Raw genomic sequence first — 15,982 nt, 5'->3', positions numbered from 1 at the left:
ATGGCATGAGGGTGAGTAAATGATGAGAACATTTTCATTTATGGGTGAACTCACTCAACCCATGATATATACAGTACCATATCCAATTAAATATCTAATATGATAGCATAAAGATCTTACCCCATTAGAAGGATATGACGTCCAACCCAGCTCTGCCTGGGACTCCTTAGAATTCAGCAAGACAACTAGAGGAGAAAAAACAAAACAAAACACAAAAGACAGAAATAATATAAAAAACAGCACTGATGAGATATCAGAATCATCACACTCATTAAAATCACAATTAGATGCTGTGCATTTTCTTTATCTCGCTGTCAGAACGCATACAGCCGATAGTGTTTAATAATAATGAACATGGTCCCAGTGCAATAGGCTGTTGATTTGGAGGCAGACTGCATCAGGAGGCACATTAGAGCTGGTATTGGAACTGACAAACCTGCGGAGCTGCACTCAGTGAGATGAAGAGCACCGGTCATCAGCTGATAATGTCACGTAACTGTGCAAAGCACACGCCTCTTGACAGATTTTTACCTGATGAATACAGTCTGTGGTCAAATTTTCTTGACTCAACATTAAACATACATTTTTGTGGAGTGAAATCTAAAGCAGTTTTAAAACAATCACAATACTGCAATGAAGCCCAAGAGACCACAGAAGCAAATTCACATTGGCTTATGTAATTTCTGCTGCATTTCAACCATTACAAAGCACTAAAGTAAAATTCCTTACTTTATACTTTAAGTAAAGTAAAATGATTATAAACAATTAACATGAGCAGTTTTTATTTGTTTTAATCCCTGGAGTATTGTGAAACAGTACCTTAAACAAGTACAGGACTGTGAAAACCAACTTGGGCAAGTTGCAACGCCTAAAGGAACGCCCTTGAAAATAAATGGGATCTGATCAGCACCTTGGACAGGGCTTTTCCTAGCCCAGAACCATGGACAAGGCCTCAGCAATCAGAAACACAACATAAGGACCTTGGACCGCTCTTTGAATGCAGAGCCCAGTTCAGCACCATGGACAGCGCCACTTAAGTTTTGTTCGGTGCTTGGTCTTTTTAGGCCCTTACTCACTGGCAGTACGAAAGCCCGTTTTAGGTACTTTCCCCCTGGGACTAGTACTTTTCATACCTTTCACACCTGAGGGACTATAGTTCCTCTGAGCTGTTTTTGGGGGATTTTTAGCTCCTATCCTGGAGTAGGTACTTTGGAGGTGTATAAGGACTGTGGGAGGTGCTGCAGCCTGTGATTGGTCAAAAAACTATGACACATAAAACATTGAGAAAGGGGAGGAGTTCACAGCTGCCATTAGTAAACAACTAGGCGCTATCATGCTACTCAGAGGATTTTACAATTCCCTTAATAAGAATAAAATAAATCCAACAAAGTATCCAAAGAGGATCACCCGTTTCACATTTTCATTCATTCTGTTTTGCTCGGCTCTCCACTATTAAACACAAAGCCACGTAAAACTACCAAAATGCCACTGCTGTATGCCGCTGACACAGCCTCTGTACTCAGATATGCACAGCTCTGCACTGCCAGTTCTGACATCACTACGCTAGTCTGAATGCCATTTCATAAAAAGGCCAGATGTCCTACGAAGGCTCCTTCAGAGGAGTTGTGCACTTCTGTGTGATTCAGAGTCTGTTTTTTAAGCCATTTTAGACATTGCGTTAACTGCCAGACAGTATAAACAAAAAATCCTTTAGAAAATCAGTGGCAAGCATTTTAAGTTTCCATGGTTTTCTGTGGAACACAACAGCACCACCATAAATTTCACAGTGCCTTTGCTTTGATTGGTTTGAGTGGATTTTTTCCCATAACAGCTGTTGCTCTGACTCTCCACTTTTAGGGGACAAGATGCCATTTGATTTCTGCTAACACAGGCCCCCTGCTGATCTGTCCTTCAAGAGAAGGACAGAGAGGGAGAGAGAAATGAAGAGATAGACTGTGCCTCTCCACAGGCTATACTACATTAGTTCTCAAAACACAGTGACTGTTGAGATGCACAGATTTTCATTAATCTGAATAAATTAAATCATATTGCAGTGTTCACTCAAATAAGGATTTTGCAGGTTGTTCAGTTTACTTAAGCAACACAACTCTAGAACATTTTGTCACAACTTGATTTCATTGCGTTCTATCCAATTAATTTTTATTTGTGTTTGGACTATATGAATACTTTTTGTAGCAATGATGAAACTGGGCAAGGGATTTCCATTTCCCAGCATGCTTTGCATGGGACTGGATGGGGTGAACAAATGTTGAAGTTAATTTTATAAATTTTTGAGCAAGATGAGAATAGGAGGAGAATTGTTAATGTTTAATGTTCTGTTATATTGGTATTTAAAAAGATTGTCTGTTATGCTGGAGTTTTGGATGTTACAATTGTGGTGAAGAATGGCGCTTGTGCTTAGGTTGAGGATGTCCTTTCACTTTCAAGTCATACTTTATTCGAGTACTGCTTAGCTCTATAAGCAGTTGCTATTAAATTGGCAGTGCAACAATTTCACTGTCCTTACACTTGCTCACGTGGCATATACTAATGATTATTAAAATAAATTAAGTTGGACCAACATAAGAAAATTAATGTTAGTTACGAATGTTTAACTAACCTAATAAAGTTAAAACTATTACAGTACATTGATTTGACCGAATACAACTAAATTTTGTTTGCTGAATGAAACTGACTTAACTGAATTTGAGAGTTTTTACAAGCAGTTTAATTTCTTTCATTCAGTTTAAGGGCAATGACTTTTTGAGTGTACTATTTAGGCATATATGTACAGCGGCCTCAAATAATCTGGACACGGAATGTCTGCATTATATAACAAAATATTCAACCAAGTGGCATTTATTTTGAAAGAAACAGCACAAATACACATTAAGTAAAAAGATTGAAAAAAAAAAAAAAAGTAGCAAATTATAAAACAAAAGATATACCTTTCAAAATGAAGACAAGGGTTTTTGGACACTTTCTGGTTGTCAAATGTTAGTCAAGCATTTGAAACATGAACAACACCTGTGTGAACTTGAGGGGAACTGACTTATTAAAAATTCCCTAGAGACCAGTTAAAAGTAATTGAAAAAAAAGTGGTGAAGATTGCACTGTACTATGCATGTACCCAAGTTATTTTTGAATCAGATTGTGAAAGTAGTCAGATGTTTATACTCCAATAATTGTATTTAACTGAATATTTAATTTGCACCAGCTCCTTATATACAGCTCTGGATATACATTTAAGATTTTTTTTTTTTTCATGTGAGGCATTTACATTAATGTTTTCATTCTGATTGAGCCATCAGTTGGATTATTAACAAATTATTCAGCTGCATGTAAAGAAGTTAGTGAATTGAGGGGGCCTGGGTAGCTCAGCGTGTATTGACTATCGCGAGTTCGAATCCAGGGCGTGCTGAGTGACTCCAGCCAGGTCTCCTAAGTAACCAAATTGGCTTGGTTGCTAGGGAGGGTAGTCACATGGGGTAACCTCCTCATGGTCACGATTAGGGGTTCCACTCTCAATGGGGCACGTGGTAAGTTGTGCGTGGATCACGGAGAGTAGCATGAGACTCCACATGCTGGGAGTCTCTGCGGTGTCATGCACAGTGAGCCACGTGATAAAATGCGCGGACTGACTGTCTCAGAAGCGGAGGCAACTGAGACTTGTCCTCCACCATCCGGACTGAGGCGAGTAACCGTGCCACCATGAGGACCTACTAAGTAGTGGGAATTGGGCATTCCAAATTGGGAGAAAAGGGGATAAAAAAAATAAATAAAAAGAAGCAAGTGAATTGACATCAAAGCAATATACAAAGAAAAATTTAATACGATGTAACAACTGGACTGGCTAAAGGCATGTGCTGATGTCAAAAGGGCACTAATCTCCGTTAAATGCACACACACAAACACACGCTAATGTAAATCCAAGTGAGAAAATTATAAAATGAGAACCATAAAATTCAATAGAGGGGATTAACCACATGTTAAACTTTCTTCCCTGCAGTTTATCTGCACATATACATAAAACCACACACAGGCTCAGAACACACCAATCAGAATCCAGAAACCTGCTTGACACTCATCGGCCAACCATTATCCCTCTAATAAACACACACAGATACACACACACAAAGATGAACTTGAACGGACACTACGTGTGCATGTGTGTTTCACTGCAACCGAGCAGCAAAGCACATTAACTCGAAGCCCCATTCAGCCCTTATGACCTCATTAAACTTTCAGCTCTTCCAATAGGGTCTAAAGAGTGCTTTCCTTTCTCAGGGGCTCTATGGAAACGCTTGCACGTACGCAAACACACACTCACTCACATGCTGAATCATAATCATAGCTGTGTGCCTGGGTTTGAGCACAGGGGGAGGTGTATTCACAAGGAGCTCGCAGTCATTTTCACTCTTCTTTCTGATCAGCTTGGCATCATTTTAAAATGGGTCATGGTGGTAAAAGGCCCTTTTAAAAGCACGACCCCCCTCTGAGCCAACACAACACACCAACCATCTGAAAACCAAAAGTGACATGGTTTTCTCAGTTCTTAAACTGTCTTGACATCTCCCAGCTTAGAGGCATATGCACAGGGGGTAAAGGTTTGGCTACCCTGCTATTAGATGTCATAATTACACTATTATGTGGGCAAAAAGTATGTTGTTCCGTTGAATTTTTTAGAAAGAGATCCAAAATAGAATGATCAGTCACATGACATATACAGCTCAGGTGATTGGCTAAAAACAAAAAGCTTCCAAAAACAAATGCCCATAAAGCAAAGATGGCAGCATCCAGGTTGCATACTTCCAGGGTAGGGTTGCTCCAATACCAACATTTTGGCTTCGGTACGATACCAGATCCCTGGTACCTCGGTATCGATACTAAATCGATACTTGGGCAACAAATAAAAAAGCCTCATCTTTTTGATGAATTTACACAGAAAATGACTTACAACTACAAATTATGCATTTTCCAATTAAATGTTTATGAATTGCTATGATCAAATGGTTTTTAATTAAATTAATACATACATCTTTAATCAAATAAAAATATAATAATTTTTAACAAAAAATTGCAACTGTATTTTTGGTAAAATAAAATGCTGCACAACAGATCTTCACAGTATTAATGAAAATATTAATGAAAAAGAATCTGATTACCTCAGGCGCAAGGCTGCCATGGCTGAATCACAACATGCTGATATTCAGTACACTTGTGAAATTGCTTACAGATAATAATAATAATAATAATAATAATACTACAACCACTTAAAATTATACTATTGTTATTGTGACTAGTATTGCAACTTTTTAAATATTACATTTTTGTAAATTAGTTATATTTTTCGGTCTTCAATTTCACACATCCAGTTGAATAGAGCTTTAATTAAAAAAAAAAAAACTTTAATTTTATTTTGACAGACCTTTGAGTTCTTCCTTTTTTTTTTTTTGACAGGTTCTGGTTATATCAAGCTTCCCATTAATGCTGGAATTTTCCTGTCACGACTTACGAGCTTAAATCTCTGAGCTGCACAGGTGAAGGTGTTCACAGTCATTAAACGCACTGCATGAAAATCAAGCACCAGTTGTGTGTGTTGCATTTGTGTGTGCGCGCGGGAACCATATGACAGAGCAGAGCGGCTTTCTGTGGAATGCAGCGAATGTGCCTGTATATTATTTAATTAAATGATATCCCTCCGCTGTTTAATGTTACCTCCACAATAATACAAGAATGCATGTTATGTACAACAGGACCATGCTTCCAATGCATTGGCCAAGCACTTACTTCTTGAGTTAATTTCTGAGAGCTGGGTTAAGTGGCTTGAGTCATGGTGTGAATGGTGTTGGAGGTGGGAGTGAATCAGGCATTGATGGTGTGGGGTCCGGGCTGGTTCTGGCAGGTCCATGAGCTGACTGAGCTGTGAGTGACAACTTCCTATTGATTCAGCCTCCCTAAAATCAGAGTGCTGACACATAGCTTGCTCTTAACGTCATTGCCAACCCAACACAAACTTTGAGCTGTCAAAGGAATAACTTAATGAACTTAACAACCGATTCAGGGTCATTAAGTGGTCATGGAATAACTTAAGGCGATAGGCAACACAGCTCTTTAAGCTGGATGTATTGGTCTTTAAGGGATAGCTCACACAAAAACGAAAACACAATCATCATTTACTCACCCTCATGTTGTTCCAAACCTGTTTGACTTTCTTTCTGTGGTGGAACACAAAAGGAGATGTTAGGCAGAATATTAGGCTCAGTCACCTTTCACTTTCTATGCATAATTTTTTTTTTTTCATTCAATGAAGGAGAATGGTGACTAAGGTTAACATTCTGTCTAGCATCTCCTTTTGTATTCTACAGAGATAAAGTCATATGGGTGTGGAACAACATGAGGGTCAGTAAATGATAACAACATTTTACATTTTGGGTGAACTATCCTTTTAAGACAAACATACAGCTTTAAAAGCTGTACTGTTAAATCCTGGGAAGATAATTTGGAATAAGTTGTGTTTGTCTAAAATCTGTACTCTCATTCTGAGCTGCAAGTCATGAATGACCCCAAAACAGCAGTCGCCAATAAGGGACCGGTTGAGAGATCAGGCAGGTCATGTGACCAAGCCCCTCAGTGCAGAGTGCTGTTAGGCAGAGCATGTGATTACATAACGAGTTATGTGATATGAGCCAAGTCCAAATGATTTTGGAGTATCAGTGAAGCAAAGAAACAGACAGCTCCAACAAATTTAAAATGACAGAACTGTTCTATCGGGCAGATTCTGCCACGGGAGAGATTTGTGGGGGAAAAATGCATTTAAATGTTGTATAATTAGATTAAAAAATTTCTGAAGAAAATGTGTGTTGCTTGCTTGTGCAAAACGCACTGCCATGATGCAAGGGTGTTTGGATGGTTGCCAGGGCATTGCCATGCAGTTGCTAAGGTGTTCTATGTGGTTGCTAGGTGGTTACCAGGGTATTCTGGGTGGTTGCTAACTGGCCCAAGTAGGCCAGTTGCGATTATTAAATAATCGTCTGATCGCGATTATTTTACCTAACTGTGGTTAAGATAACTGCGATTATTGTGCACTTCAAATTCAAATCACATTTTAAAGCCCAAATAAGGGAATTTTAAGCAAATACATAAAATGCCATGAACGGCGCATGTGTGTGTCAGTTGAACTCTGATTGTCGCTAAGCCGCACCGCGGATGTCAAACAGAGCAGCTCCTGTCCGGAAGAGCACGTGAAGTGCTTCAAGTGCTTTGATGCTCACGCCATGAGCAGACGCTCGTGCCAAACTCCTGCAAAAAATATAAAATACCAAATATAATTTTTGACAGTGAGTGCAAAGCACTCCGGTTTCAATTTAATTAAATGATCGTGTAATGGTAAATATTCCTGGTCATAGCGGGTTCATACAGGCAGTCTTTATGACACGCAGTGACGCAGGAGGAGACGCACACTTACTCTATTTCTGTGGAGTGATACAATTATGAAACTCGTGGGTTTCAAAAAATAATGGCTAGTGGGTTTAATTGAAGAGCATTAAAATAACTTATGAAAGTGTGTAAATGTAAAATTTACCAAAAATAAAGTTGAACAAAAGAGATGTATTTTAAGTATTTAGAAATATTTTTATACTGAAAACATTATTTTTTCATGTTATTCAACTTTTTAAAACCTTAAAATGAAATCATACATCCTTATAATTTGATTTATATATTTGAAGTTAAATGTCCAAAAATGAGTTCTTGTGAAGCACACATGCACCTTAAGAAATATGACAATTTATTGCATTTATTTGTTTGACAATTTATCGTCAGCCAATTTTCATAATCGTGACAGCCCACCTTGAAGTCTCTCTAATTTTCTGATCCCTAGATAAGGCTTGGATTGAGACAGTCAATATCAGTCTATGGGATTTTTTTATTTTTTTTACCAGTTTACTTATTTATTTTTTTATTAAACTGATCTGTATAGTGCATTTTTACAACAAATGTTGTTTCCAAAGAAGCTTTACAAGGAATAGTGCCTTAAAAATCCCACAGTGAACAGGCAAAAGGTGACGGGGCAAAGAAAAATCTTGTGAAACAAAAGAAGTTTTATCGTCCACCAGTCTGATTGCTTAGAAAATTGACAGAACACATCATTTTAGCGATACAATGCTTGTTTTGAGGCATCATTCATGTGTGTAGTTCACTGTGTGGGAAAAGTCAAGCACCAAAGTTTAAAACATAGGGTTAGGGACTTGAACAAACCCCTAACCCAAAGTATGAGCAAGCACCACTTACAGTACAGTAAAAGAACATACACACACACACAATCCCTAAACTTCCACAAATTCTCAGTAGAACATACATACAGTACCCATGTTTCTGAACCACCTGCCCAATTTAACTTTTGTGCTGATTGCTTTGGTCTTTTTAATGTCATGGTGTGGCCCCCATGTTAACCAGAGCTTGTTTCTGAGAGAAAGAGCAGGTTTAGTGGGGGGTTTCAGGGCTCTCTTAATAATTGAAGCCGTATCTCTGTTTTGTTCCTTCCATTTCCTCTGGCCATGTCTAGCAAAAGAATGCATTATTCAGACCAGAGCTGCACGTTTGTGTGCAAGACTGGACGCATGTGACGACGATTATGACACAGCAGTTAGGATTTCTGTAGCTCCCCGTGTCTGGCATCTCCCTCTATCACCTTTTGTGTTCATGATTATGTAGGTCAAGAGTTTACGCTAATAAAGTCAAGGGAGTTTAATTCAATCAGGGTTGGGGTCAGATTGGCTTACTGAGCTGTACGAGAATTTGAGCTTTCTGTAACATGAGGAAACTTGATGGAAACAATCAACATTTGTATAGAAAGTTATAACAATGGAACAATTAGGGGTGGACGGTATGACCAAAATAAGATCTCACAGTAAATTTCCAGTAAAAATAACTACATACATTTTGATTTTTGCTTGTACAATGATATAAATTTACATTTAGATCAAGTCGCTTTGGATAGAAGTGTCTGCTAAATGACAATGTAAAATGTATCACTTTACCAGTAAAAATCAAGATATTACCACTTATTTTTACTGGAAATTCAACGAAAAAATGGTTTATGTTTTAAATACCATGTGGTAAGGCCCATTTCTGGACAATGCAGAAAATGTAATATTTAGAAAAAATGAAATGCACTAGTTTGGCTTGATTATTTTCTCTTTTAATTTGGAATTTGATAGAGGCAAACCAGAAGATAAGATTATTCTGCTGTAAGAGCCGACATACAACTGTGAAGCTCATCATCTGAATTTCATATTAAATGTGGAAAGATGCAAATTTTTGCATTATTCTTACATTACACTCCTTAGTTAAAGTTTGGGACACATCCCTCTCTGTATCATTTTCAAATAACATTTCAGTCCACATCGCTCTCACATTTAAATAACAAAGCTGTCCTTTCCGCTAACATTAACATAAAAATACACTGCCTGGCTGAAAAGAAAAAAAAGGTTACTGTTTGAATTTAAATAAGCATATACTTAAGAGCCTATGATTGGATCATTATTGCAGTGATTAATATGTTTCAGCTGGCAACAATTCTTTTAACCCTAACTGATGCAGTGTGTAGCTTCTTATTTCTTGAACAACACCATCAATAAATGTGGTCGAAAAAAAATCTTTGAATGATCATGATTTGAGATCACTATAACACTTGAAGTCACATCGAAAAAATCAACAGTAGAACTCTATGTTTAACTAACTATGTTTAATAGTGAAGGTAAAAGCATTTCCACGCACACAATGCGACAAGAACTTACAGGATTGCGACTAAACAGCTGTGTGGCCACAAAAAGCCACTTGTTAGTGAGGCTAATTGGAAAAAACAACTTCAATTTGCTAGGGAGCATAAAGATTGGACTGTGGAGAAATGGAAAAAGGTCATGTGGTCTGATAAGTCCAGATTTACCCTATTCTAAAGCAATGGGCGCATCAGGGTAAGAAGGGAAGTGCATGAAGCGATACACCCGTCATGCATAGTGCCCACTGTACAAGCCTCTGGAGGCAGTGTTATGATCTGGGGTTGCTTCAGTTGGTCAGGTCTAGGCTCAGCAACGTTATGCGGCAATAAAATGAAGTCAGCTTACTACCTGAATGTACTAAATGAACAGGTTATCCCATCAATACGTTTTTTCCTTTCCTGACAGCACGGACATATTCCAGGACGACAATGCCAAGATTCATCAGGCTTAAATTATGAAAGAGTGGTTCAGGGAGCACGAGGAATCATTTTCACACATGAATTGGCCACCACAGAGTCCTGACCTTAACCCCATTGAAAGTCTTTGGGATGAGCTGGAGAAGACTTTATGGGGTTTATGTTTTTTTTTGGCCAGGCAGTGTATATAAATCGCAGTATAAATGTGTGGTGAGGAGGAGGGCATGGCTGGGCCGTGAGGGTGCACGGCCAGCATTGAGTCAACCAACCCAAAGCCATTTTATGATTACTTTTTTCTTTCTCAAGTTAGGAATTCACTTTAGATGAAATGAGACTTTGACTCTTACCGCATTACCACATTGCCTCCCTTTCACACTCCTGACAAGAGGAACTGCTCCTCTCTCCAGCACTCACACTTATCTCCTTCACTCATCCTCAAAGAAGACAACTTCCCCTGCCCTTGTATCTCCTCCACTTCTCCTCCTCCTCTTGAACTCACTGAATGTAAAATTACAGAGATGTCATTAAAGATACTGGGAGGATGTGGTTTGAATTTTTCCCTGAGGTTCCTATACCCTCATTTGTGCACATACTACAAAGTTCCAGCCACATGTCAATGTCCATTTCAATTGGTGGGGGGGGGGGGGGTCCTATATTCGGAATGATCTGATCACTGAAGCCACTCATGATCCTCAGTCTAACATTATTTCAGTGAGGGAGAGGCTGCATTTTCTCTATCTTTCCCCCTCTCACACATTTAAATATTATAATTGTATGTAATTTAAATCAAGTAGACACCAAACAAGTGATCAACATCATTGTATCTGGGCAGTAAAGATGGGCAGAATTTTTAATGTCATATTCCAAGTTAAAGGAATGTTCCTGTTAAATACGAGTTAAATCGACAGCATTTATACACAAAATTGTTTTGACTCGTCCCTAATTTATTTAAAAAGCAAAAATTGGTTACAGTAAAGCAATTTCAAATGGAAATGAATAGGGCAAGTCCATAAACGTTTAGTTTCACACTGTTTCAAAACTATAGCCACAAGATGTTAGCATAAGTGTTAAAACGATTTTAGCGTGATAAAAATGAGGGATTTACCAGCATTACAATATTTACCAGATTACAGGTTTTACTGGCATTACCTCACCATGACAATGACATTGTAATATTGGATATACTTTTAGATGGATATAGTTTGTATGCGATTTTATCACACTAAAATCATGTTAACATGTTTAATGCTAGTCTTGTGTCTATACTTTTGAAACAAAATGTGTTTTAATGTTTATGGACTGGCCCCATTCACTTCCATAATAAATGCCTAACTGTAACCACGATTATTATTATTATTATTATTTAACAAATAAGGGACAAGTTTAAACTATTTTTTTGTTGGAATCAACATTATCCCACAAATGCTCTTGATTGAGCTTAACTTGTATTGAACCCGAAATATTCCTTTAAATACAACTTAGTTCACTTAAGCATGAAAATTCTCTGTGTATGACTTTCTTCTGCAGAACACAAACAAATATTTAATATCTCAGCTCTGTAGGTCCTTACAATGCAAGTAAATGGTAACCAAAATTTAAAGCTTCAAAATGCACAGACAGTCATAGTAACAGTAATACATATGACACCAGTAGTTTAATATATGTCTTCTAAAGAAATGCAATCACTTTGGGGGAGAAACAGATCAATATTTCAATATTCTTTTTTTTTTTTTTTTACTATAAATTACTTTTACTTTCAGAATGTGAAAGTGATAGTGGAGACTTAAATATTGATCTGTTTCTCACCCTCACCTATTATATAGCTTCTGAAGATAAAGATTTAACCACTTGGGTCATATGGATTACTTTTATGCTGCCTATATGTGATTTTTTTGAGCTTGAAATGTCTGGGTCACCATTCACTTGCATTGTATGGACCTACAGAGCTGAAATATTCTTCTAAAAATCTTTGTGTTCAGCAGAAAGAAAGAAAGTCATACACATCTGGGATGGCATGAGGGTGAGTAAATGAGAGAATTTTCATTTTTGGGTGAACTATCCCATTAAGTTAATGTTTGTTGTCAAACAGGGTTCCGAACACTCCCCCATCTTCCACTGGTGGATCAAACATATAGTCCTACCCCAAACTCATCCCATTGGTTGAGACAATATTGCGGTGCCGGGCAGGTTGGGATGCTCCAACAAATGGAGCAATATTTGCCACAGAGCCTCACTTTTCCTTTAGGGATATCAACCAGCAAATAGCTTACTTTTAGTTGTACATCCACATTAAGCTGGGGTAGAAGAAAGCATTTTAACATGGAAAATGTTTTTTTTTTTTTTTTTTTTTTTTACACACTTCACCTAACAAAAACAAGAGCTGCATATTTCTGCTTTGTTAATATTGCCCTGTAGACTTCCATTGTTTTGTTTGTTTTTATAAACTGAGGAACAAGTCTGAATTATGTTCCAAGGTAAATCAACAGCATGCCACAGATGCTAGAGCTTAAGTTGTATTTAACTCAGAATATTAAATTTACATAACTCAGGGTTTAACAACTAAGGAGTAAAACTGAGGTAGAATAAGGGCCGAGTGCCAAACCAAACTCGACTGAGCCTGTCGTCCAGCCCACCACTCAAATCGTTAAAAAGGTTACTCGCCCTCTCATCATGTCATATCATCAGCCCTCCCTCTCTGTCTCTTCTCTCCCTCCCAATCCGCCTTTCCATTATTGCTACAGACATTGATCTCCATCCTTTTGATGAATTAAGGCGAGTCAAAGGTGTGTGTGAAAGAGAGATAGAGAGACGGAGGAGGAGGCGTATAGGGTTCGGAGAGCGGGGCCGGACCAGCCATCCATCAATACGGCACATCACAGACCTGCAGAAATCCATAGTCTCGACAGCTGATCAATCAATAGGCAGCGCAACTGGGAGGGCTTGTAAAAAGAATACAGCCAGGCGACACGATAAGTTAGAGTAACAGGTCTGTGCCTGTTAAACTCTGGAAAGATGGAGGGATGAATGGATGGAAGGAGGGACAGAAAGAGTGTCCTCACCTACTGGAGCTCAGTGCATAGATGACAGGAGTGATACTTAAGTTGTAATGGATGGCAACTAAGCTGCCGCCGCAGTTGCAGGGTCACTTTAAGCTTGGAGATCAACGTCTGGCCCAGTGTGATCTGGGTCACCATGTACAAGACAAGAAACTAATCTGAAGACAGTGTTTTTCGCTGCTACAATGTGTAGTATCGTGGAAAGAGGCAGAAAACACTACTGCCCTTTATCACTGAAGTCAAAATGGAATTAAAACCTTAAATCTTGTCGTAAACAATTTATTAGTGTATGTCAATCCCAAAGAAAAAAATAAGTCTCCGTAATCTTTGGTCAAAATGTAATAACTTGCTCTTGCTCTTCCTCTGAAATTACTTCCCTTTTCTGCTAACGTCAATTAAGCTTTGTTGGCTATTGGATAATGTTAACCAAGCTATTTAGGCATTAGGCAAATTTAGACATGTATGGAACACATTCTTGTGCTAAAAAAAAAAAAAAAAACTAGATGCAGCGCAACAAATAGAACGGAATGAATGTGTCAAGACAGCTTTATAAAAAAAAAAAAAAAAAAAAAATGCTGCTCCTATCTAGAAAACAGCGCAACGAGGCACAATGGTCAAAGACGTCCGTCTATGGCATGTTTACATAGAAAAAGAAAAAAAAATGCAAAATGCAAAGAGAGCTCAGACTCAAAAACACATTCAGTGTAAAAGGCCCTGAAAGCATTTAAGCCTGGCTCCATTTTGGTATGGAACACACTTTTCACGATCCAGACAATTTCTGATGGATAAAATAAAGCCCCGCCCTACTTTTTTTTTCTCATTGAATGTCCTGTTTCACTCTACGAAATTACAGAAATAAAATGGGTAGCGAATAGGGTCTCATGTTGACATTTAGGACAACTACCACTAATTATCCAGTGACAGAAATAAACAAAATGTAAGCAAATCTAAATGTAGATGAGACAGTCATTTGACGTGAATTTCAAGCTAACATCTGAAGTCTTATAACTGAGGGCCCTCCCTCTTTGTCTTCCTCTCTCTTGCTCTCTTTTTCCATCTGAAATCAGGCTTTTTGTTATCATTTGTTCGACTGTCAGATCTCATCGCTCTTCTGTCTCACATGGTCTCGATTCATTTATTCCATGATTGTTTATTTACTTATCTGTGAGCCAGAAAATTAGAGCATATTAATCCACAAATGCATTGTTAAAAAAAAAAAAAAAATCTGGAAAAATCCTACTAATTATACAAATTAGGAACGGAATGGCTCCCTTCAGCTTGTTCAGATTTAATTAGATGGCCTTTACTGCCTCTTTCAACAAACCTGTTGATCTAGCCACAGCCCCATCATTTACAGAGAGGATGTTAAAAAGACAAGCCTAATTCTGAATCAGTGGCCCCTGTGCATTCAGTATTTTCTTATAAATGGAAGAACACACCAGCACTCTACGCTGCAGAGACTAAAATCACTGTGGATAGAGTGAATCACCCCTGTATTTCAACATATCTAAAACAGATCTTGCCACTGTTTGCTTAGTCATAAAAATAGCCTATAAAATATTTGAGTGCTGGAGCCTAAATTTCTATGACAATATTCTTATACAAATGTGGGTAAAACATGTGAGGAATTCCTCAAGTCCTGCATCTTAAAGTAGGTTTCTAGAAGAACCTTAAACAAACCTTAGCATATTCATGTTAAGTCTCGCATTGCCAGACTTATACTACCAGCATGAAGTCTGGTCCAAACACAGCCCACTTAGAAAGGAAGAGGCAGACAGGTTGACAAGTTAAATGACCAGCCACAGTTCAGTGCCTTTTAATATTGGCTTCATAATTTACACAATGATACCACAATAAAATATAAATTCAAATAATGCTGCAGTAGTCATGATTCAACAAGCAAAAATGCATGAAACGCTACTTCCAAAAGTAATTACCACTTGTGTCACAGACGTAACAGAAAGCAAAAGTTAACAAAGATCTACTTGTGGATGTCTAGTTTACTTGCTACTATGTGCCTAAATATGCTAATATGCTAAATAATTTTGTAGCTTCTTTTGGGTGTAATGCCTTTGGAAAAGACAAAGATCAACACCGAAGACCTTGCATCAATTTCAGGCTCATAGAAGCAAGCGTTTAATTTGCCCCTTTGGTGGAACCAATCAAAACCACCAGAGACAAGTATGGATCTGAAATTGTGCAAAGTGGGCAGAACATTGTAAGAGTCTGTTGTGGTTCATCACCAAATCCAATAAAGGCACTTTCTTACCACTAGGGATGGGACAACTAATTCCAACAACAAATTCAACTCAGTTCTTTTTATTATCATTTTTTTTATATATATATTTTAAGTGGTGGTGCTTAAATTAGTGTGGTTGCGCTGTTAAATAGATTGCATGCTAAATCCCTTTAAAACACTTAAAACACTGTTCTGAAATGTCCTTAATCACCTTTAAAGCACTACCATTACAACCATACACATACAGACAGACATTTTTGTCCATTGCATCTAAACTCAATATACAGTTTTTGAGCAAGTGTTGCATTTTAAAGATGGCATTTTATTTAAACCTAAGAAACACGTCTGATCGGAGGTTGGTAATCGTTCGGTCAACTAGTCGATATTGAAAATGTGTGTGAAAAAAGCTCGGAGGATCATCAGAGACTCCAGCCACCCGAGCCATGGGCTGTTCTCACTGCTACCATCAGGCAGGCGGTATCGCAGCAT

General features: G+C 38.0%; 1 protein-coding gene across 3 annotated transcripts in view; it reads right to left on the bottom strand.

The window, feature by feature from the left end:
* Positions 1-15,982, bottom strand: part of LOC127424920 (ephrin type-A receptor 7-like) — a 190,429-nt gene that overhangs the window by 149,727 nt on the left and 24,720 nt on the right. For all 3 annotated transcript variants that reach the window (XM_051670471.1, XM_051670469.1, XM_051670470.1), the window contains exon 2: positions 121-185. In XM_051670471.1, coding sequence (XP_051526431.1) covers positions 121-185 — 65 coding nt within the window. The remainder of the gene's footprint in view (positions 1-120; positions 186-15,982) is intronic.

The sequence above is a fragment of the Myxocyprinus asiaticus genome, chromosome 34, assembly GCF_019703515.2.
Source record: "Myxocyprinus asiaticus isolate MX2 ecotype Aquarium Trade chromosome 34, UBuf_Myxa_2, whole genome shotgun sequence".
Lineage (NCBI taxonomy): Eukaryota > Metazoa > Chordata > Actinopteri > Cypriniformes > Catostomidae > Myxocyprinus > Myxocyprinus asiaticus.
Note: the sequence above shows the minus strand (reverse complement) of the source record. Positions and strands in the feature narration are given on the sequence as shown.